This window comes from Mus caroli, unplaced genomic scaffold (genome assembly GCF_978045245.1).
Source record: "Mus caroli unplaced genomic scaffold, Mus_caroli_1 scaffold_13, whole genome shotgun sequence".
In the NCBI taxonomy this organism is placed as follows: domain Eukaryota; kingdom Metazoa; phylum Chordata; class Mammalia; order Rodentia; family Muridae; genus Mus; species Mus caroli.
Window position 1 is genome coordinate 71,483,385 of NW_028227268.1, and position 24,244 is coordinate 71,507,628.

The 24,244-nt window shown below is 48.4% G+C and overlaps 2 protein-coding genes across 3 annotated transcripts; one reads left to right on the plus strand and one right to left on the minus strand.

The window, feature by feature from the left end:
• The first annotated feature begins 1,589 nt into the window (after nucleotides 1-1,589).
• Hnrnpab (heterogeneous nuclear ribonucleoprotein A/B) lies at nucleotides 1,590-7,580 on the plus strand. 2 transcript variants are annotated; one of them, XM_021177359.3, is made up of 8 exons: nucleotides 1,590-1,813; nucleotides 1,894-2,140; nucleotides 2,832-3,000; nucleotides 3,634-3,792; nucleotides 3,922-4,053; nucleotides 5,774-5,876; nucleotides 6,571-6,711; nucleotides 6,975-7,580. In XM_021177359.3, the coding sequence occupies exons 2-8, from the start codon at nucleotides 1,917-1,919 to the stop codon at nucleotides 7,043-7,045; spliced, it is 999 nt and encodes a 332-aa protein (XP_021033018.1). In that variant the 5' UTR covers nucleotides 1,590-1,813; nucleotides 1,894-1,916; the 3' UTR covers nucleotides 7,046-7,580. The 2 variants fall into 2 exon arrangements, with proteins under 2 accessions (XP_021033018.1, XP_021033020.1); XM_021177361.3 differs by lacking the exon at nucleotides 6,571-6,711 and having other exon boundaries at nucleotides 1,592-1,813.
• On the minus strand, nucleotides 7,121-23,575 carry Phykpl (5-phosphohydroxy-L-lysine phospho-lyase). Its single transcript, XM_021177356.3, is given in 14 exon segments — nucleotides 7,121-7,299; nucleotides 7,301-7,347; nucleotides 7,841-7,894; nucleotides 8,957-9,087; nucleotides 9,811-9,900; nucleotides 10,125-10,279; nucleotides 14,023-14,248; nucleotides 14,457-14,539; nucleotides 16,039-16,155; nucleotides 16,231-16,318; nucleotides 16,827-16,901; nucleotides 21,590-21,749; nucleotides 22,693-22,811; nucleotides 23,445-23,575. Coding segments are annotated over 14 exon segments (1,446 nt in total). The 5' UTR covers nucleotides 23,504-23,575; the 3' UTR covers nucleotides 7,121-7,257.
• Between the last annotated feature and the right edge of the window lie 669 nt (nucleotides 23,576-24,244).

Below are 24,244 nucleotides of genomic sequence, written 5' to 3' on the forward strand. Positions count from 1 at the left end.
CAGGGACTCGTAAAATAAATGGGAAAAAAATGGCTCCTTCAAGCCTTTTGATTACTACAGTTTGTTCACAGGTAATAAAAATATATCAGTCAGGCGTGGTGGTGCATGTCTTTAATCCCAGCACTTGGGAGGCAGAGGCAGGCAGATTTCTGAGTTTGCGGACAGCCTGGTCTACAAAGTGAGTTGTAGGACAGCCAGGGCTATACAGAGAAACCCTGTCTCAAAAAAAAAAAAAAATTATATATATATATCCATTGGGTATGGTGACTCACACCTTTAATTCCAGCACTTAGAAGGCAGGCAGGCACTTTTCTGTGACTTCAAGACCAGCCTGGTCTACAAATGAAGTTGTGGGCCAGCTAGTTTGTTTAAAGGAAAAAAAAATTATAAAGAACAAAATGGAAAGTGAAGATTGATACTTTGTCTGATTTTCACACTCAGGGCATAGACTTACACTCAACACAAATGTATGCACACATACACAGGAATCATGGCATAACCCAGGCCTTTAAAGTTTTATGGTCAACACTTAAAAGAAAAGCACCCCTCTTTACCATAACCTCATTTAACAGGGCTATTTTTCCAAAAGCAAGTTGTTAGACTAGGCAGGGTGGCACATGTCTGTAATCATATCCTGGGGCTACATGAAAAGACTTTATCTTAATTTTTCCATTTAGGATCATCTAAAAATCAGTGAAATTAAGCTAGGCACGGTGGTGGTGCAGCACATAATTCCAGCACTGAGGGGGTGAAAATGGAGGGTCACGAGTTCAAGGCCAGTCAGAGGATACCAGACTTGGTCTCAAAAAACACAAGACGAAAAGCCGGGCGTGGTGGCGCACGCCTTTAATCCCAGCACTCCGGAGGCAGAGGCAGGGGGATTTCTGAATTCTAGGCCAGCCTGGTCTACAAAGTGAGTTCCAGGACAGCCACGGCTATACAGAGAAACCCTGTCTCGAAAAACCATTAAGAAAAAAACAACAAAACAAACAAACAAACAAACAAACCGGAGCCAAAGGAAAGAAATAAAAATTAAAGGCAAAACTAAACACTAATGCGATATTAAGTATCTATGGGTGTCAAGCAGAGACTGGAAATACTACGGTCCAACGTTCACGGCGCCAGGCCTCCATGGATGGCCCCAGCTAGCTCACTTAAGAGGGCAGGAGCCCAGGCATCTCAGGATGCCGCGAGGTTTAGGAGCAGGCCGTGCTGAAGGCCTCGGATGACCGCAGCACTCCGTAGATTAGAGCACTCCAAGATTAGGCTCCTTCCTTCGGTCGACCTTGGACTTAGGGGACTTCCTCCGGCTCATTCTCCGCTTTTGGGAGGCCGGGGTTGCTAGTGTAGAATAGGATGTAGGGATAGGTTGACAGACTGCCGTGTACCCCGGGCAGCTGGGGACATTGGACCTGCTAGCCCGGTGACCGGAACCGTAGACAGTTCTCCGACTCGCGCGCGTTCTAAAATGAGGACAAAGCCCGCCCGGATCTAGAGCGCGCGCGCAGAAGCAGCCAATAAAATGCCAGGACAATGGTGAGTGGCGGTTCGCTTTACCCAGTGAGAGTATCCGTTGTTACGAGGTGGTGCCCGGCTTCGGCATTATAAAGAGCTCCACGAGTTGGCATTGTCAGGCGGTGGCACCGCGCGGGACGGAGTTAAGGTCTTCTTTATCGACAGTGTACTCCGGCGGCCGAGCGGAGCGATAGAGTCAGTGGTCGCGGACGAGCCCTCGGGGGTGCGAGCGTGACCGCGGCCAAGCCCGCGTCGCCTTCTGCGGCGAGTAGGGCCTCGCGGCGTCATCGGCGGCGAGGTGAGCGGCCGGGCCGCGGGCGGTGGGCGGGAGCTCGGGGAGCGCCGCGGGGCCTGACGCGCTGTCGCCGCTCGTTGCAGTAGCCGCTGCGGCCTGGCCGACCATGTCGGACGCGGCTGAGGAGCAGCCCATGGAGACGACGGGCGCCACCGAGAACGGACACGAGGCCGCCCCCGAAGTCGAGGCCCCGGTCGAGCCCAGCGCCGCGGCCGCGGCCCCCGCGGCCTCGGCCGGGTCTGGGGGCGGGACCACGACCGCCCCGAGCGGGAACCAGAACGGCGCCGAGGGCGACCAGATCAACGCCAGCAAGAACGAGGAGGACGCGGGGTAGGTGCGGCCGCGGGCCGCCGCCTTTGTTCTGGGGCCGTCTTTTGTTGGCGCCACGCGGCGGGGGGAGGGGCGGGCGGCCCGCGGAGCAGTGCCTGCCTGGCGCGCTTGCCGCCGGACCCGGGCGCGGTTACGCGCCTCGGAGTTTGCAGGAGTTTGCGGGGTCGACTGTGAGGCCGATCTGGGCCGCTCGCGCGGTGCTTGGGCTACATCAGGCCTCGGGCGGGCGGCCCCGGAAGAGGAAAAGCGGCGGATCGCGAATCGGGCCGCGAGGGCTGCGTCTCTGCTGCGTAGGCGGAGTTGGCGCGCAGCGGGCCGGGCCTCGCCTGCCGCGAGTCGAGGGGCGGAGTTCCAGCCTGAACCCTGGGGCGGTCTTGGCACCGGGAAACCCAGAGTTCCTTGGGGCAGGTACTTGGGAGGCCTGGAGCTCAAGTAGATTCATGAGTGCAGGGCTCGCTGATTTTAAACTCGTGAGGGGTCATGGGTCACATTCTTGTCCGGTATGTACAGTGTGTGGCTGAACAGTCTCGTTCAGCTGTGAGTTCCAGTTGAGTCGAGATTGCAGAGCGACGCAAGGGTTAAGTTGAAAGGGGGCACCATCTCAGGCTGGTCCATAAACCCTTCCCCAGGCAGGAAAAGTGTCAAATTCTTTACAGCTTTTAAGGTTTGTGGTCTTGTCTCTCTCTTGCAGAAAAATGTTCGTTGGTGGTCTGAGCTGGGATACCAGCAAAAAAGATTTAAAGGATTATTTTACTAAGTTTGGAGAGGTTGTTGACTGTACAATAAAAATGGATCCCAACACTGGACGATCAAGAGGGTTTGGGTTTATTCTCTTCAAAGATTCTTCCAGTGTGGAAAAGGTAAGCTGGGTATTTGGCAGCAATCTACTAGGATTCTGAGTCCTAAGGAACTCGGGCATTGCAGTGTTGAGGTGATTGCCATGAGTGAGCTTAGAGTCCTGTTTTCAGGGATAGTACAGATTGAGTGATTCTGGGGGATACAATTCATACTATAAAAAGCTTGTTGAGAAGCCACCAGGAGGGTAGGCAGGAACTAGAGAGCTGCCTTCAGCCTTCCCTTATTACCTCTATTGTGCCGATTCATGGGCTTGGTGTTTAATGTTTCACTGTAGGGATTAAAGTCTGAGATTGCTATGAGGATAGGTGTGGTTTTTGCTTTTTGTTGTTGTTATTTAAATCCAAGTTCACGGGGATGGCATCCCAAATCCTAAATCTCAGAGAAAGTGAAGGTGCATGCATTTATAGAGTAGAGAGGATTTCAGCACTAGATGTGCTCTTTGTCATTGCTGCTTTGTGTCTTAAGTTGGGACTACTGTCTAGGACTGGGATATAGGTGTTCAAATGATCATCTATCTGTATGGGAGGTTTGGAAGAACATAGGGCTGGGAACTCCCACTGGCTTAGCTCCAGAGAGAATTGAGCCCATTTGGTATGTATTGTGTTTAGACCCTGACACATTTCTGTTTCACACAGGTCTTAGATCAGAAGGAGCACAGGCTGGATGGTCGTGTCATTGACCCTAAAAAGGCTATGGCTATGAAGAAGGACCCTGTGAAGAAAATCTTTGTGGGAGGTCTAAACCCTGAAGCCACGGAGGAAAAGATCAGAGAATACTTCGGCCAGTTTGGGGAGGTGAGGGCGGCGTGTTTCTTCTTGGTCTTTGTTGGCCTTGCCTGGATGCTGTATTAGTGGGGTGAAGTTCTGACCTTTCAGTGTTCTGTTTGGGGATCAGTTTAAACCTGGGCTTTTGTGTGTTTACAGATTGAGGCCATTGAGCTTCCAATAGACCCCAAGTTGAACAAAAGACGGGGTTTTGTTTTTATTACATTTAAAGAGGAAGATCCTGTGAAGAAAGTTCTGGAGAAGAAATTTCATACTGTCAGTGGAAGCAAGGTAAGGTGTCAAAACTGTCACCTGCTTTTGGCTCTTGGAGGCATAGATTACATTAGACTACCTGTGAGATCCTTCTAGGTCAGTAAGACCTTCTGTTTCTCTACAGCACACAATGCTGATTAAAATAGATGGTCTGGCCCTTAAATGCTGGACTGGAAACAGCTGGCTCTTCAGGAGGACCCTGGTCCTTCTCTAACACCCACAGAGGCTCACAACCACCTATTATAACCTATAACCACACATTTTTCAACGGATCTGATGCTCTTCGGTGGCTTCTGTAGGCACCATATACTGTACTTACAAGGACCATTAATAAAAATGAAAACAGCAGGTATATAGGAGGCAAAGAGAAAGCCTGGTTTCTGTGAATAGAGCTGTTGTTGACTAGATGCTTCAGTGTTAGAGGTTATGAGACTTGCAGTGGTCTTTTTTTGTTTCTCTGTGTAGCCCTGGCTGTCCTGGAACTCACTTTGTAGACCAGGCTGGCTTCAAACTCAGAAATCCGCCTGCCTCTGCCTCCCGAGTGCAGTGGTCAGTTTTCTGGAACTTAGAATAGGTTTCCATCCTGATAGTTTTTCTTGATTCAGAGGAAGCTTTGCTGCTGTAGTCAACCCTATTTTAGGCAAAGACCTAAAAGCTTCCTGGGATCCTGCAAATGGAGTCATGGGTTTTTTTTTTTCTTCGAGACCGGGTTTCTCTGTATAATCCTGGCTGTCCTGGAACTTACTTTGTAGACCAGGCTGGCCTCAGAAATCGCCTGCTTCTGCCTCTGGAGTGCTGGGATTAGAGGCGTGTCAGGTGTCTTGTTTAGTGGCGTGGTACGTTAGTGGGATAATAGACTTGAAGTTGATTAGAATTGAAGGTGTGGCTGGCTGTGGCTGAGTGGAGCTTACTAGAGAACTGTCAGCCCACTGAGCTCGGCTGGGGTTCCAGATAGATTCTTTGTCATTGTCTTTGCGAGTTTTAAAAAGCTTGGGTTGGATTAAATAAAGCAGGCAATTTTAGTTACTCTAGTGAGCAGTGACTTTTGTGTGTGTGTGTGTGTGTGTGTGTGCCCTAATGTGAAGTAGTAGGAAGAGCTTTGAGCCTCTATGGTAGTGAAAACTGCTGATGGGTCTTAGAAGTAAATACTCAAATTATTCAGCATCTTTAATTCAGATGAAATAGAAGTCATAGCTTGATAGGGAGATAAAGTTTATCTTTCCACCCCCTTTTGAGAGATCATCGTACTGCTGCCCTGGCTGCCCTATACAAAACCAGGCTGATCTCAAACTTGAAGAGTTCTGCCTGTTTCTACCTCCCAGTGAGATGAGACTAAAGGCATGTGCCATGGCCAGCTCATTTTTTACCTTTTTTTTTTTTTTTTTTAATGGGAGTATGTCAGGACTGCCTTTAAAACATATTCTTTTGAAGCATGTACACCCTCCTCAAAAGTTTTCAGGCATAAAAGTCTGACTGGGTCTTGTTTTGATTTAGAAATAAAGCCTATCAGTAGTTGACCAATGCTTAAGAGAGTAGCAGGTAGTATGTCTTCCAGTGAAGCCTCACACACTTGTTTTATCTGTAAGGTGGGTGTCATCTTGCTGTCCTGTTAAGAGTATTTGAGTAGGATTAGTATCTTCTGTGAAAAGAAGAGTAAACACCTTAGTGGCCTCCTGCCCACCCTTCCAGTCCTGAGCTTGTTCCACAGGACTTGACCCAGTGTCCTCTTGGCTTTTAGTGTGAAATCAAGGTTGCCCAGCCCAAAGAGGTGTATCAGCAACAGCAGTATGGCTCTGGGGGCAGAGGAAATCGCAATCGAGGGAACCGAGGCAGTGGTGGAGGTAAGTGGGAGCTGGATGAAGACTTTGCCTGCCTGCAGAGAGCTTTCTGTGCCTGTCTTGGGGATTGCCTTTGGTGCTCTGTGAAGGGTGGGTGGGTGGCTGGGTGTGAAGTGGGGTTGGAATGGTTTCCTTGGGTGGAGGCTGTATGCTTGTGCTGCTATGGCTCATGGCTTCATGAAATGAAGGAGCCTTTCTCATTTGTGCAGCTTGGGGGCCCCAGGCCAATGGGATATTTGCATTGCACTGGGAGAGAATGGTGGTGACACTGGGTTATGCTTAGCTTTGTGGCTGTCCTGAGTCTTGGTACACACATAGCTGTGGGCAGAAAGGCAAAGCTGTGCCAGGCGCTTAGCTCAGCTCCCTCCATCCCAGGCCCCTCTAACTCCAAAGCCTGAACTGCATCTTTTTCAAGGCAAAGCTGCCAAGGGAGGGTGGAAGTGATCAGAGGGTGGAGGTGATCAGGGTGATTTGAGTGAGTGTAAGCTTTTTGTATTGACAAGTGAAGTTAACTGGCATCTTGGCCCTTCTGGATTATAAGGCTGGGCCTAGGGCCCTCTGTACCAGAACAGTAGCCTCTTGGCTTTTGAGTTGCCATAGTAATAACCCCGCCACCCAAAGGGCAGGATTTCCTCCATCCTAGCTCCTGCGTGTGCTAAATGGTCCATGGGCCCCTGTGCCCTGCTCCCCCCCACAGGTCAGAGTCAGAGTTGGAATCAGGGCTACGGCAACTACTGGAACCAGGGCTACGGCTACCAGCAGGGCTACGGGCCGGGCTATGGCGGCTACGACTACTCGCCCTATGGCTATTACGGCTACGGCCCCGGCTACGACTACAGTAAGTAGGAGAGGGAGGCCCTATCTACTTCCTCCTAGGGGAGGCAGGTTAGGTAGTGCAGGGGCCACTGGCAGCAGGGGCTTTGGAGTCAGACAGGCCTGGCACAGGCACTGGAGCTACTGAATGAAGCTCTAGCTTAGCCTTCTCAGTAAGGTGTAAGAAGCTGGTGTTGCTGTGTAGTGTTAAATTCTGAGGATGTGTGGCAAGCGCCTGGCACTGGGTAAATGTTAAAGTAGTAGCCACAACGTTGTTCTTATTCCTAGGTCAGGGTAGTACAAATTACGGAAAGAGCCAGCGACGTGGCGGTCATCAGAATAACTACAAGCCATACTGAGAGGCAGCAGGAGCGGCCGAGTGACGACCGCACACGCTTTGTTTGGACGCGGAGTGAACACAATTATGTACCAAATTTAACTTGGCAAACTTTTATGGCCTGTCCCATGTGCATCTTATTTAAAATTTCCCCCAGAAATCACTCTCCTGTTTACTATTCCAGAGCTCTAGTTGTTGTAGGCAGCGTGTGGCGTCTCAGAGGCCAGAGCGGCACTAGGGGGCTGATTTTATTACCAGGTTACCCTGTTCTAGATCGGGAGGGTCTGTTTCCTGCTGCCGCTCTGCAGCCTGGACCTGTGGACCCTGGTTGTAAAGAGTAAAACTGTATCTTAGGAAACCAGTGTCACCTTTTTCACCTTTTAATTTTATATTATTTGTGTCATACATTTCCAGTAATGGAAGTGTTAATTTTACTGTACTTTTTGGTACCTTTTGGGAATCTAATGTATTGTAAGGTATTTTACACGTGTCCTGATTTTGCCACGACCTGGATATTGAAGCTATCCAAGCTTTTGAAATAAAAATGAAAAACAAAACCCCCAAGCCTGGGTGAATGTGGGATGCTCTGTGAGACCTTGCCCAGTGTTGGAGATGCCAGGTCTCCTGTAGCATAGCAGAGGTCCTTTATTAGTTTTCCCATCTGATCTTTTCAGCTGCCCTTTTGTGCCCATTGTCTCCATAGCAGAGACCATCTTGCCACGTATTATATATAGTCCACGTTCTTAGTTTCAGTCTAACAAGTACAAGTTGAAATGTTGGGGATCTGCTGGTGGAGGTGGGGCCAAATCTGGCTTACCTGGGGGGTGCTTGATCCTCAGTGTTTCACAACTTCTTACTTTTTCTTCCATGTCTGGAAAAATGATCACAGATCTGCCCTACTTGGTTCTCCATTGTTTGCTACCCTCAGTTCCTCTCCCCTGCGCCCCCCCCCCCCAGGGTTTCTCTGTAGCCCTAGCTGTCCTCGAACTCACTCTGTAGACCAGGCTGGCCTCGAATTCAGAAACATTATTGTAATGTATTGTAATGCCTGCCTCTGCCTCCCAAGTGCTGGGATTAAAGGCGTGCGCCACCATGCCTGGCCTACCCTCAGTTTCTAAGATGCTTGGGATAGTTTAGAGATTGGCTTATGTCTCATCATTTCCTTAACACAGATGGTCCCATTTGTAAGCCCAAAAGCAGTTGTTTATAGCAAGCCACCACTCAATGTTGTGTACACATAGAGCCCTCTTAAGAAATGTATCAATTTTAAAATGCAGTAGGGGTTGACTAACAAGCAGGAATAGGAAGGGATCCTTGGTAGCTTGTTTTTTGTTTGGATCTGAGCTTTGTATAACAACCACTTTGGTGTATAGTCATTTCTAGTTCAGTAGTTTTCTTAAATAAATTGAGGGAGACCTTGGGCTGTTCTTGACCTTGAGTGATTTAAAGGTTATGGGGAGGATTTGACTATAGCCAGCCAGCCATTTTAGCCACTCACATGTGAGGGTGCCCATATCTTGAAGATAAAATGAAGCTCCTGTCATTAACAGTTTCTTTTGGTTTTTTGAGACAGGGTTTCTTTGTTTGATGGTCCTTGGCTGTCTTGGAACTTTATAGACCAGGCTGGGATTGAGGATGTGTGCCATCGCTGCTGGGCTGATAACGAAGGCATCTTGCATTTTAAAAAAGATAAGGCGTAGGTAGCCCAGGATTATCTTGAACATGTGATTCCCCCCCATTCTACCTACCAAATTTTGGGATCATAGGTGGTGATGCCCATGTCGAGTCAGTGCAAATAGCTACTGGTTACAAAGGCCATCCTTTCTGATCTAATGGATACTTGGCTTGTTATAGGATCCCCGGCTCATGCTGGGAGGCTCTAGTTACTTACACAAGGGCTGATCTATGCTAGATGGGAATCTATCAAGTTTACCTGTTAGAATGTCATCCAGCTTTGCTACCACATGTTGTGCATTGTCAACGCTGAAGCACATTGGAGGCTTGAACTTCAGAATGTTCCTTCCAGGGCCATCAGTGCTCAGTAAAATGTAGTTTTCCTTTAGCCTGCAAGAACAAGGTACTTCACAGACAGGCCTTGTCCTCTTACTATCTGAAGCTAACCTTGAACAGGCACTCACCTTATTTTACCTCTGGCCAATTAACTTGTCCTCACCTAAGGTACACTTAATTTGTTGAGCCTACCACTCACTGTCTATGTGGAACTTGCTCTGTAGATCTGGCCTTGAACTCTGAGACTTGCCTCTGCCTGAAATTAAAGACATGTGCTACTGCCACCACCCAGCGTCCATGACAGTTTAAGTTTCACAGGATTTTACCAAATTGCCCAGTCTTCAATTTCTCTGATTGTAGTCCAGGCCACCACATCACCATACCTACCCAGCACTATATTATCACTATGTAGTCCAGGTACTGGTGACCCAGGGGTATGAAAGAATTATATTTTTGAATCCCCAGTTTTTGTCCTAGAAAGGTCAAACCCAGCCCTTAGACTGCAATTAGTACGCCCTGGCCCTGACTTCTAAACTAATCTCTGATCCTCATTTGAGAGGATAAGCTGGCTAATGTCAGTTACTATTGAGTAGGTAAATGAACAAATTTTACAATGTGAATGTTCAAACTCCAGGAGGTTTATGGTTGAAGTAGGTTCATTAGAAGGTAGTGGGTGTTTGAAGTTGGCTGGAGGCTCATTACTCTATATAGGAACTCTTAGTGCTTCCCATTTTGGGAAAGCAACTTAATTTCAAACTTAATTTTGGGAGAAAGTACCTGGAGACTAAATATTCTGCCTCTTCGGTTGCTGGTGTCCTCAGGGTCTCATCTTTGATGAGATCCACACCGATGAAGAGTCCAGTGCCCCTAAAGGAGGTAATATCTGGTAGCAATGGTCCTTGCCTTATTCTGCCCTGACCTTAGCCACCCCAATTTACCCTGGAGGGGGTGGTCTTGGTGTGGACTGGAAATCTTCAGAATCCTAGTTCCTTCTGGAGAATGGATGTAGACATATTTTTCCCCCGTGGTAGGAAGGTGGGACAGTGTTGTAGCAGGTGTTTTGGTTAGTGTGTATATCCCCAGAGCTTTACCTGACATCTCCAATGATAGGGTGCTTGGCTTTCTGCTGGCTGAGGTGCTCCAGAAGGAAACTGCCCACATTAGTGGCGTGAGCCTGGAGCTGTTCTGTTTTCAAGACATCTAGGACTGCTAGCCCCACAGCACAGGATACGGGGTTGCCACCAAACTGAGGCAGGGGATAACAATGTCAGATGTTCTGCCAGTGGACTGTGATCCCGTGGGGTTATCATAAAAAGACAATTGGGAAGGCCACGGACCCGCAAAGCCTTCATACTTTCTTAAACTGGTCTCTTGGATGGGGTTGTCTTTATGAACTCTGCTTGTCTTCTTGGGTCTTCAACTTGGCCAGGTAGCAAGATACCTAGAGAGAACTGGTCTAGCCCTGTCTCCTTGCCTCTAGACACCAGACATGTCAGTGGTACATGGGTAAACCCCCCTCTTCCCTCCCAAATCTTTTGAGAAGCTAAACAAGCCAATGGACAATGGCTTGGGGATTTGACTCAGTTAAGTTTCTGCCTACCGGGCAGTGTTGGCACATGCCTTCCAATACCTGCACTCAGAAAGGAAAGGCTTTTGGATCTCTGATTTTGAGACCAGCCTGGTCTGCAGATTTAATTCCTGAATGACAGCCACACAGAGAAACCTTGTCTTAAGAAGGGGAAAGAAGTAGGACCTAGTGAGGGGCAAGCAGTTAATGTCGGCAACATTTAAGAGGCAGAGGCAGGTGGCTGGTCCACATAGGTCCAGGCCAAACAGTTTTTAGTGAGACCCTGTTTCAAAATGTTAGTGTGTGTGCATATATTCCATATGGGTGCAGAAATGAAATGCCAACCTAACCTTGGATGTGGATGTTAACAGGAGACTTCCCATCTTGGATTTGGGGACAACCTCTCACTAGGACCTGGGGACTATGCTGGCTGGCTGGCAAGCCCAGGAACCCAGTCACTACCTACCTTGTGAGATTACAGGCCTGTGCCATAAAGCTTGGCTTTTTTTTTTATATGGGTTCTTGGTCTTCCTGTTTGCAGAGTTCAGTTTATGGACTGAACCTCTTGTCCTTTGGGTTTGATTTTGTCTTTTGTGTGTGTGTGACTTGTTAGGAAGGAGAACAAGATAACAACCTAAGGGATGTAGCCTAGTGGCAGAGTATTGGGCTTTAGCACTGCCCTGATGTATTAAGATGTCTCTTGTGATTCTGAAATCAAACAAACCAAGGGCTTTGTACTTGCTAAACATGTGCTGTACTACTGAGCTACAATTTGAGCCCACAAACATCATTGCAGACAGATAAATATAAACATTTCCATGCATTGGACAGGATGTTCAGTGCCCTGAAGTTATTCAACTGTATTGGAAGTGCCTCACAGTCAGGTTAGTAAGATAGCTACTTTTACATAGGATTTTTTTTATAAGCAACAATTACCCCCCCCCCCCAATTTGACAAATTGGATCATCTAAAATGTATTTTTTACTTTATTTATTTTGAGGTAGGACTTCACTAGAACTCGTGCAGACCATCTACCTCTGCCTCCTGAGTCCTGGATTTAAAGGTATGCACCACCATACCTGGCTTCATATAAAACTGATGGCCAGGGAGCTCTGTAAGAGCCATGCAAGCCCAGTGACACGAGTTTGATCCCTGGAATTAAAGTAAAAAGCCAAATGTATCGAGTAGCATGGTAGTATATGCTTTTAATCCCAGAATTTGGGAGGCAGAAGCAGGAAGATCTGAGTTTGAAGCTACCTGGTCTACATACTAAGTTCTAACAAATCGGTCTCAAAAACAAAAAGATGATTGACAGTTAATGTTTATGTAAGGAAGTGAAGACTGCTGCCAGCTGGCTAAACATGCACAGCACACACTATTGGCAAGACACTAACCTCTCTCCGAGACTTGTGCTCAAATGGGTATCTCCCTCTTCTACACAGAAACAGACAGACAAACAGACATGCATATACACAGAAATTCCCACAAGCACTAGCAACTAAAGAATGGAAAAAAGACACAACATTATTTCACAGAAGAGGATAGTAAACTGGAAGAGGACTGGAAAAAGGCCTGAAGTCCAGAATTTCATCTGTGAAACCCACATTGATGGAAGGGGAAAACTGATTCCTGCAAGTTACTGTCTTTCAGGTACACAACAAAGTACATAAAATCTATTAAAACTATAAATCAAGGGATGCTTCACAAATCTGAATTTGGGGAACAGCATATCAAACATGGATCACTGTTTTCTATTTCCCTTGACTGACAAAAACTTAGTGTTGATGAGTTGAGCATGAAGGATTCCTGTATCCATGTGCTCAGCTGGGACAGGAAGATTGCCATCAAGTCAGGTGGATCTTCATAGTAAGAGTCTATCACAAAACAACAAACCCCAAACAATACACTACTGGCGATTTGTTTTGACCTGTAAACTACTTGGGGAAAATGTCATTATCTTCTAAAACTGAGTATAGACACATCCTCTGGCCTAGCAGTTCCACCTCTGGGTTAGTTTGTAACTGATCTTTCTGCACATGGAGAACAGGCTGTTAAGAATTCTTACAGTAGTGATGCTCACAAGACGAAAAGGACAGCCTCAAGGCACATCTATATGAGTGAGTCAAGTGTGGATGTTACTTATAAAGCGGGGAAAATGAGAGTAACAAACAGTATAATGTCAGGTGAAAACGAATCCACAGAATCTCTAGAGTTAGCATGCATTATGAGAGTTCAAGTAAAGCCAAAAAGCAACTAGAACAGACAACATGGGTTCAAATGGGTTCAGAGTTACCTGCTAGGGGACAAATGGCTAGGTAGCTCATCTGGTTAAAGTGCCTGTTGCCAAACCTGGTTAGATCCCCAGAAGGAACCAATGACCCCTGATCTCTATACATGAGTAACCACATACACACTCATACAAATAAATGTAAAAACCTTAACAGAGATAACCAAGTACCCAGCTAACTAGAGGAAGGCTATACAAAGACAAGGACTGAATTCAGCTTATGCACTTAGGGTCAGGGTCAGGGCCCATTGGGCCTTCTGCCTTCCAGGTAACAAGCCTCTGTAGCTGGCTAACAGACTGTTGCTTGCCTACAGACTTTGCTCCTGACTTCTCTGTTCCCTCTACTTGTCCCTAAACCCTGTGTCCACTTCCTGCCTGGGATGTCTCTTCTGCTCATAGTGCACCATGACACACCATGTCCACTAAGCTAGTATCACAACTGAGTCTAGGAATTGTTTCCCTGACATCAAGGCCACCAATGGCAGAGACAGTCACTTAGGCAGAGTGAAGTCTGCTGAAAGAACCAGACCAGTCCCCGCTTCCCTTGCTCAGTGACTCATTGCCTGTCAGACATCTTGCCAAGAGCTTACTTCCTCAAAAATTCAATTGGCAGCCAGGCGTTGGTGGCGCACGCCTTTAATCCCAGCACTTGGGAAGCAGAGGCAGGTGGATTTCTGAGTTCAAGGCCAGCCTGTTCTACAGAGCGAGTTCCAGGACAGCCAGAGCTACACAGAGAAACCCTGTTTCGGGGGTGGGGGGAATTCAATTGGCTTTTTATGGGAAGTCATGGTGGCTACCCAGCTCCTTTCCTGCTCGTGTCCAGATGAATCTCCTACTCCATTAGTTCCTCTATGCTGACCGCCAGAAAAGTTTCTACATCTCTGAGAAGGAAACCTTGGGAGTCAGAGTAGCATCTAACTTGGGCCAGGTGAGATAACATACACCTTTAATTGTAGCATTTGAGAGGCAGAGGTAGTGGGCTACACAGTGAGTGTCTGCCCGTCTCTTTCTCATATACAAAAAAACAAACAAAAAAACTTGCCCTAACTGCAGCTTCCTGGAGGATGGTATGCTGGGTCCAGCGGTAGCCCTGAAGGCTTTAGTAGTAGAGCCCCTGTCCTGCAACTTTACTCACCGTGTTGAAGTATTCTACACCGGTAGCCTCAAATGCCCTTGACACAGCTTGGGTAGTGGCCATGCAGGCAACAGGGTGACCATTGCCGATGGACTTGCCCATGGTGACAATGTCGGGGACAAAGTCTTCTCCCTCCAGCTGGAAGGCCCAAAAGTGCTTGCCTATGCGGCCAAAACCAACCTGGATCTCATCTGCCACAAAGAGCCCTCCGGCTCTGCGGATGTGCCTGTGGAGGACAGATGGCCAACAGGGCTGTGCTGAGGTGACAAGGAGCTGGGAGGTTGAGTCCTCACCTTGGGCCTACGGTTTCTTTACGGGTTTTGTTTCAGAAATTTCTGGCAGGCAGGCTGGACTGTAGTTGGAATTTGGAATTGACCCCAGGAAACCCAGGTACAGTTTGCCCTCCCTTGGGCAGAGCCTGCCCATCTACTCACTCTGCCACCTGGGAGAAGTAGCCAGCAGGGGGAATGATCTGTCCACTCACACTGGGCAGAGACTCAGCGAAGAAGGCTGCGATCTGTGGATGAGACAGTTCAGTGCCCCTTCCTTTGCGTGCTGTGTCACATCTAAGGGTGAACATCACCCTCTTAATGTCTCTAGCCCCTTTACTTGGGCTTGCTCAAGTCAATTAAATTCACATATGCAACCTGCCCCCACCCTAACCCTTTTCTCCTCCGTCTCCATGTGGTAACCAGCACTAGTTTCACCCTCCCTAGAACAAAAATGTAGTTCTAGCCTTACCTACACCTTCCTTTTACATGGCTTGGTGACGACACCCATTGTCTCATGGCTGTCACATCTTTCAGTCCACTTCTGGTCCCTGGCTACTGAAGATGCTGTCTTATGGGATACCGTTTTCTGTTTTTCATATTGCTCTCAGGATGCTTCAATCCAGACATGGAGGTCATATCTGTCTAACCTAAAACCCTTTACCCTTTCGTGATTTCTGCATAGTGCATGGCACACTGGACAGCTGATAGAATGAGAAATTGCTTCTTTTATATTTACTTGTATTTCGGTTTTTCGAGACAGGGTTTCTTTGTATAGCCCTGGCTATATTGAACTCACTCTGTAGACCAGGCTGGCCTTGAACTCAGAGATCTTATGTCTGTCTCCCAAGTGCTGGGATTAAAGGCATGCTCCACTATGATCATCTTGGGAAATTGGTTCTTTAGAACTGTCTGTGGGGCTTTAAGGACCTCAGCTGGTTCTGCTGGCTTCTCCTTTCCCAAACACTATATTTTCTGGTTACTGCTTCAGTCTTAGAGAACACAGTTGCTACTGTGGGGAGGCAGAGGCCTTGGTCTCCCAGGGCATACATTACTATCTGTCTCTCCACAGAATCCCCATACCCTACCCTGGAAAGGCAGCCCCATGGTCCCTGTCTCTAGGTTGCCCCAGTAAAATACATCGGCCATGCAGTCCAAGAGTGAGAAAACAGCCAGTCCTCAGGTCTCCTCATCTTGTCTATCTGCTTCTGCCTCCCAAGAGCTGGGTTTTAAGATGTGTGCTGGGGCTGGCGAGATGGCTCAGTGGGTAAGAGCACCCGACTGCTCTTCCGAAGGTCCGAAGTTCAAATCCCAGCAACCACATGGTGGCTCACAACCACCCGTAATGAGATCTGATGCCCTCTTCTGGTGCATCTGAAGACAGCTACAGTGTACTTACATATAATAAATAAATAAATATTTAAAAAAAAAAAAAAAAGATGTGTGCTACCCACACCAGGCTTCCAGTCTTTCTTTTGACAGTTTAAAAACTTTTGGGGCTGGAGAGATGGCTCAGTGGTAGCATGCCTGCTCTTTTAAAGAATTCAATATCCAGCACCCATATGATAGCTCACAACCATCTATAACTATAGTCCCTGGGGATCCAACAGTCTCTTGTAGCCTCCATGGTGCACAGACATACATGTAGGCAAAACACCCATATACACAAAATACAGAAATAATTAAAAAACGTAAAAGTTATTTTGTATAGGGTCTCACTAAGTTGCTCAGGCCAAGATGTGGTTACCTTCCTGCCCTTCTCCTGTGCACTGCTGATGACGTGCTTCACCTCGTTGGCATAGGCCTCTGCTGGGTTGGGGTGGTCCTCCCTGTAAGGGCCCCGGTAGGTGTCTGGGAGAGGAGCCTGTAGGGAGAGACTTCCATGTCATCCAGGCTTGGGGATGGAGACTGACTTGTTGCTGATGGTGGGTATGCATACCACATGGACCCATTCCTTCTGGCCACCCAGATTCCGGAACTTGTAGGGACTGATGTCGATCAGGGAGCTCAGGTGACCATGATAAGCACTAGAGAGAAGGAGGAAAAGGACATAGGCCTGGGTAAATGGTGGCATTTACTCCTGGCTCAGCTCTAACCATTATCTACCGTTTTTGAATACAAAACACATGGAAAGCCAATCTTTCTGACTCAGGCTTGGGGTGGCTTCCTGAAGGCCACTTACTGGCATGTCACACAGTTCTAGTCATCTGACCACTCTAGGTTCAGTTTTCTGCTCTGTAAAGTAGGGGCATAGGGTTATATAGTACATCTTAAATCTTAACTCATTTCTAATGCCTTTTGGTCTCTGGCTCAGTCAGCTGAATCTCCAAGTGCTGCGGGCTGATTTTTCATTCTTAGGGTGTGCTGTAGACAAGGCCTCCAGGGAAGTGTCATTGGAGTCAGGTTCTCATACCTCACTGGCTTCTAATGTCCCTGCATCCTTCTCTTCTCATGGCCCAATGTTAGAGACTCACTGACCCCTAACAGCCTGTGGAGCCCAGGTTCTGGAGAAGCAGGGCAGTGAGTTGTACTTACTGGTCTAATACCACCACATCCTGGTGTCCCGTGTACTGTCGAGCTAGTCTCAAGGCCAGGTCGTTGGCTTCTGACCTGAGACAGAAAATATGGGCGTGGCTCAGACAACTCAAGTGCTTCCCATGGAGGAGGAACTCTTCCAGGATGGAGACTGTTCCCTTGGCGAACATCCAGTTGCTTCTGTGCATTAGGAGCAGGGTGAAGCAGACGGTGCCCTCTAGAAACTTGCATTTGATGCATCTACATTTTGTTTTCAAGTCCGGGTTTCTCTGTGTAGCTCTGGTTGTCTTGGAATTCACTCTGTAGACCAAGATGGCCTCGAACTCAGAAATCCGCCTGCCTCTGCCTCCCAAGTGCTGGGATTAAAGGCGTGCGCCACCACCAGAGCCTGATGTATATCCATCTTGAAAGCCAAACAGTGAAAACAGAGTGCTCATTTCTTTAAGTGCCAACACTGGGCATAGGGTGTGAAGGAGACCCAAATGAGGCTCCGTGGAGGTAACAGTGTGTGATGGGGTAAGCTGTGTTCTAAAACTGCTGCGTTGAAGCCATAACTCACAGAACCTCAGAATGTACTGTATGAGGCTTTGCTGGGAGAGAAGGCCTTTAAGCAGGTTAGTGTAAAGAAAGCACCCAGGGGCAAGTCTCAACCCACTGTGATTGATATATGATTGAAAAATGGCCTGGATTCCCAGAGATACCGGGCATTTGGGAAAATATATTTATTTTTCTTTGCTTTTTGAGATAGAATCTTTCTACATAGCCCTGAGCTGTTCTGGAACTCACTGTGTGGCTAGGCTGGCCTCAAACAGAGATCCCCCTGTCTCTGCCTTTCTCTCTCTCTCTCTCTTCTTTTCTTTTTCTCTTTCTTTCTTTCTCTCTTTCTTTCTTTCTTTCTTTCTTTCTTTCTTTCTTTCTTTCTTTCTTTCTTTCTTTCTTTCTAGAATTACTTAGTTTTTATTTATACGAGTACACTGTTGCTGTCTTCAGACACTAGAAGAGAGCATCAGATCCCATTACAGATGGTTGTGAGCTACCATGTGATTGCTGAGAATTGAACTCAGGACCTCTGGAAGAGCAGTCAGTGCTCTGAACCGCTGAGCCATCTCTCCAGCCCTACTGCCTCTGCTTTTCAAGTGCTGGGACTAAAGCAACACCACCATGCCTGGCCTGAGAAAATACATTTCTATTCTTTAAGCCCCAAGTCTGCAACTTTGTTATGGCTACCCTGGCCGTCATTACAGTGGGGTCAGTGATAGATCTGCAAAGTCCCAAGGAAGATTCTAGGACTCTGGAGCAGACCACACAGGTCTTGTTCTGTTTGGTCTGCTTGGGCAGCTGAGGGAAGGAAGCCAGGGCAAGGAAGCTGGGGCAGAAAGTGGTGAGACATGTAGGGCCATGCTCCAGGGGCTGAGAAGCGCCTGGATTATCTCCTTGTCAGCAGCATGCAAAGCCAAAAAAAAAAAAAAAAAAAAAAATGAAGCACAGAAAGTATGTGACTTTGCCCTCGTTTTAGGAGGCTGTTTCTAAAGGAAATGAGGTGGGAGTGAGAAGGCCCCGGAGGCTGCCTGGATGAGAGTCATGGGGATGAGCTGAGAGAGAGAGAGATCCTGGGGCAGATTAGGAGGAGAGAGTGGATGTGGATGGTGTGTATATGTGTGTGCGGGAGAGTAGGGCACCAGGGTAAACCAGTACTGAGAGCTCACATAAGCATTGGTAGAAGGCAGTTCTTTATTTTAACATTTATTTTATTTTTATTTTTTTTGGATATGGTTTCACTGTTTTCCTACCAGGTCTAGAACTCACTATATAGAGCAGGCTGGCTTTGAAGTCTCAGAGATCTGCCTGCCTCTGCCTCCCAAGTGCTGGGATTAAAGGTGTGTGCCAACATGTCCAGGAGAAAGCAATTCTTGGTTGTTTTTTGAGTATGTGAAGTTGGAGATGACTGTCAGATGCCAGAGTTCTACTTAGAACCTTAAGTGGAACACACTGGAAGCATCTGTTGTTTTTTTAAAAAAAGATTTATTAATGTATATGAGTACACTGTCATCTCGTTACCAGTGGTTGTGAGCCACAATGTGGTTGCTGAGAATTGAATTCAGGACCTCTGGAAGAGCAGTCAGTGCTCTTAACTGCTGAGCCACCTCTTCTGCCCCATTTGTGTTTTGAGACAGGGTTTCTCTGTGTAGCCCTGGCTGTCCTGGAACTCACTCTGTAGACCAGGCTGGCCTCAAACTCAGAAATCATCTGCCTCCGCCTCCCAAGTCCTGGAATTAAAGGCATGTGCCACCACTGCCCAGCAAAGATTTATTTTTATTTATATGAACACACTGTTGCTGTCTTCAGACACACCAGAAGAGGGCATCAGATCCTCCATCTGGGGTTTAAAAAAATCTTTTATTTTTATGTGAAGTGTGTGTGTGTGTGTTTTGTTTGTGCAGTGCCAAAGGAGGCCAGAAGAAGGCACTGAGGTAGTTAGAGGAGATTATTGTGAGCCATCTGATAATGGGTGTGCTGGCAACTGAATTTGGGTCTTCTGCAAGAACACCAAGTGTTCTTAACCACTGAGCCATCTTTGCAGCCTCCCCACCTCTTTATTTCAATTAAAAAACGTATTTTATGGGGCTGGAGAGATGGCATAGCGGGTAAGAACACTGACTGCTCTTCTAAGTTCAAGTCCCAGCAACCACATGGTGGCTCACAACCATCCATAATGAGATCTGATGCCCTCTTCTGGGGTGCCTGAAGACAGCTACAGTGTACTTACATATAGTAAATAAATCTTTAAAAGAAAATTATTTTTAAAAAATGTATTTTATATGTGTGGGTATTTTGCCTGTATGTGTGCCTGGTGTCTATGAGGGTGCCCATTGGATTCTTTGGAACTATAGTTATAGATCTAGAGTTGTGAGTGGCCACGTAGGTTCTGGGAATCAACTCTGGATCCTCTGGAAAAGCAGCCACTGTTGTTAACTGTGGAGCCATCTGGGCTGTGATACAGAATTTTAAGTCAGCACATGGATGACATTTATTCTAAGCAGACAGATGAGACCACAGGGGGGAAAACAGAGTGGGACCTGCCCCACAGAGCAGGGGAAGAGTGGCCAGACACCAGAGCCTGGAAGCAAGAGGAGAAAGCATCTGTCACACTGATGAGAAACAGGTAAGGGAGCAGAGAGGCCACAGGACATTGTGAAGTCACTGGAATCCACACAGAAGGAACTTGCTGGAGGAAGGCAGCAGGCACCGCCTTACCTGTGTGTGCCCAGGTCCCTTTTCTCTACAAGAGGTTCCAGCCTGGGCTCTTCTGTCTCCTAGCCTTCTCTCCTCTTTCTCCCCTCTCTCACTTTTTATACCGTGGTACTAGGGATGGAAAAGCTTTTGCACACTAGGTAAGGGCTTCTATCAAGTTGGTTTGCTTTCTTATCTGTGAAATGAAAAAGGTCAGTTCTACTTTGAAGTTCTTCAGGAGACTGAAGACCAAGTAGCAGTGGTACCTGAGATTGTTACTGTAACCCAAATGCTACTTGTTGGATGCTCTTTCAGACTCAGACGTGATGACCTTCCTCCCAATTCTGTCATCACTGCCACTCCCCATGCCCGTGCCCAACACCTGCCCTCCCATCCTGTAATATCACCTTCCTGATTAAAGCCTTTCATGGGGCAGGGGAGGTGGGGGTGGGCTGGAGAGATGACTCAGCTGTTAAGAGCACTGGCTGCTCTTTCTTCTATAGGACCTGTTTTCAGTCCCCACACTGCAGCCCACAACTGCCTGTAGCTGCACTTCCAGGAGATCCGAAACCAGCTTCTGGCCTCCCTGGGCATCAAACATGGACATGATGGATAGACACATGTGCGGCAAACACTGACACATGGTAAAGATCCACATCAAACACTCATCAGCACTAGGGAGAAACAAGACCAACCGGGAGCTTTCTAGTGTTTCATTGCTTTTGTCTCCTGAGACAGGGCCTCTTTATGTGTCCTGAGACTCACTCTGTAGACCAGGCTGACTTTGAACTCAACAGAGACCCACCTGCTTCTGCTGGGATTAAAAGTGTCTGCCACCACTGCCTGGCCTCTAGTGGCCTGAAGATAAAAACAGCTCCTTCCATTTGACTATAGCCCTGGATCCTTTCCCAGGATCTGCTCCCTCTTTGCTCTTTCTTGTTTGGTTTGACAACATTCCTTGCCCCTTCATGCCAAAGGGCCTTTGCCCAGGCTGTGCCAGGTGGTGACCAACCTGGACAAGCATACTTTCCCCAGAGGGACAGCACCCTTCCTTCCATCTCCCCTAGCTACCTCCCCAGGAGCTCTTAGCATCTACACAGAGGCACAGTCAAGTCAGGTCCCCTGCTGCTTGCTTCTAGGCCTCATTATTTAGTATTCTTGCTTTGGAAAAGGACACTGCCATATTTTTATATTTCTCTGAAGAACCACTTGATGTTCTCTGTAATCTTACATTTCTCTGAAGAATTACTTGGTGTCCTGTAAGCTTGCTGAGCCACCTGAGGGCTGAATCCACAAGGAATAAATAAACCCATTACTTCACAAGTCCCAATGTGCCTAGAGGGGAGGCGGTGGTGTCCTCTACAAAGGAAGAAATGGGAGCCAACAGAAAGCTCTAGGATCTACAACCCAGAAGCCCAGGAGCCTCGCCATGAAGTTGGCTCCACTCTCCCAGGCTCTCTGCACTGCACCCACAGGGATGATTCTCTTCTCAGAACTTGTTCTCAACAGCATGTTGTCTGCTGTTCACTTACCCAGAATTCAGGAAGTAAAACACAGAGAGCTGCTCTGGCAGGGTCTCCGACAGCCTCTGGGCGTAGTCCACGATGTTGTCATGCAGGTAGCGGCTGTTGGTGTTGAGCACTAGGTTCTGTTCATGTGCGGCTTGGACCACGGTAGGGTGGCAGTGCCCAACTGCAAGAGGGGCATCTGCATCAGGTGGCCGACGTCACCCAGCCAGCCCCACCAGATGCCCCCTCAGCTCCATCTGCAAACCCACCCAGGGGAGATGAAGTTAACGAAGGCAAAGTGGAAAGAGGGGAGTTAATGATGGGGTGGGGGAGCCCAGAAGAGAGTCCAGCAGAAGGAAAAGAGGGTCAGAAATGCAATCTAGCAAACAAATGTTTTTAGAGAGGTATTTTGAGACTCAGCTGGAGGGGGACTGTCAGAGGGTCAGCCATAGCATCTGCATTCTTAGAGCTCACGTGCCAACATGGTCAAAGCAAGGTAGCAATAATTAACACAATTATCTACAACACCGGGCAGTGAGTTTCCCAAGAAGGCTCAGGATTAAGTCATTTCTCCTCTGAGACAGGGTCTCTCTGTGAAGCCCTAGCTGTCCCTGAAACTTGCTATGCAGACCAGGCTGGCTGTTAACTCAGGACATCCCCCTACCTCTGTGCTCTGAGTGCTGGGAGAGTTCTGGGCTTTAACCCTTACCTGCCTGCAATGTGCCTTCTAACACAAAGCCTCCCTTTCCTCTATCAGCTGTGGTAGCCCCAGTTGGCTGAATTCATACTAAAGTTTCCTATTACCCCTATAGTAGTCAATAGAGGTGAAGGCCTGCTGTCAGCACTCTGCACAGGGCCAAGATGAGCACACTACATTTGTGGTCATGGATGGGTGGACTGTATATATGCCTGGCTTGCCGAGAGTTCCACGTGCAACTTGGACCTTGGCATGTGAACCTCTCAGGCCTGCCTGGTTTAGCACAGCTACGGTGTGGAGACTTTTCACAAAGACTGGGGTGGGTCCCCCCGAGTATCCGATTCAGTTCTGTTCAACCCAGGCTGTCAGTCAGATCTATGGCCTCAGCCTCCTCCCCTGTCTCACCAAGAGTGAGAGGCATCATACTGACCATGAGCCACGTTGTTGATACAGTCCAGGTACTCTCGCCCTTGCTCATCATACAGGTACTGCCCTTGGCCTCGGATAATCTTAACAGGATCCTCAGGAAAAAAGAGTCTGCAGGAAGAGCTGTGGGGACAGGCAACGGATCGACAACCCTGTCTGAAGACTGGTCTCCACTCATTACAGCCTCCTTCACTCCTTCCTGATTCTGGAATGGACAAAAGCTTGCAGGGCACGGTGGAACTTCCCTGCCTCCCCATTCCTGTGAGCAGGACGGAGCAGAAAGTTTCTGAGACAAAACTAAGCCTTGGTGGCCCTCTCAGTTTTGCTTGCACACACATCAGCTCCTCCAGTCCCAGTGAAAAAGGCTTCGGAATGGCTTCCTGAAGAAAAGCCCCTTGTTAGGAGCTGCATCTCACCCTTAACATTCCTTGCCAACCCAGTGGCCTTGCTGTCCCCGTTAGTAATGGCTAGCTCCAGTCCTAAGTTCTAACCATAAGCTTCTCTCCACGTGGCCAAGGGTACCCCTCACAGGCCAAGAGCAGACTTCCTCTAACCCTGCCCGTGACATGACTGCCCCCTAGGCCAGGCCCAGCTCCTTATGCAGGTGGCTGCCAGGGGCAAAGCTCGCTCCACGGGACAGGGGACGCCCCGGAGTCGCGGGGTGGTTCACGGCCGCTTCTAGTAGGCTGAGGGAGGCGGGGAAGTCAGGGACTCGGGGTGGGCGCTATACGCACTTTCGGAGCCCACACCCGGTACCTGAGCAGCCGACGTCTCAGGTCCAGAGTGACGGCCTTGGCGCGCGTGTCCGCGGCCATGGCGCCGAGCGGTCAGCCAGTACCCAGATGCTGCGCGCTTATCCGCCTCCGCCCGCGACGTCAGCTCTGGGTGGGGCTTCAGTGCTGGTCCCGCCCCCAGGAGCTCCCTTCCCGGGCGTTCATGGAACTTGCCAGCGAGATCGCTTGCGGTTCACGTCATCACGGGCGGATACTCTGCGCTGATCCATGGTCGGACTTGGCCCTTCTCTCCTACGCCCGAGGTTTCCCTCCCAGGAATGTGTCCCCAGACCGCCAGGTGGAGCGGGACTCTAAACTGCGGCGGGGCACGCCCGAGCAGGTTGCCGTCTCTGTGCTTATAACGTGACACCCTGTGAGGGTAAATTACTGGCACTCTGGAAGGACAAAGGCCTTCCTGGCATGGCGCTGTAGAGTTCGGTGCCACTGCTGGGGCAGACCACGGAGATCTCTAGAAATTCTTGCTAGGATTAGACAGGATAAACTTGACATGTCGCTACAGGAAGAGAATTTTGCAGTGGGCAGATAGGAAGAGGTTTGGAAAACTTCTGAGTCCTACGTTAGGTACTGTGCAGGAAACAGGCCCAGAAAAGAACGGGGTTTGCTCCGAGGCACACAATAGGCCCGCTGCAGAGGCTGGACTAAAGCAAGGTCTCCTGAACTCCTGCCTAGCACACTGAATGACAAGAGACGTCTGTGGTCCCGGAGGTGGGAGAGAAGGGATACATACTCCCTTAGGGGTTGAGCGCTGGAGCTGACTGCCTT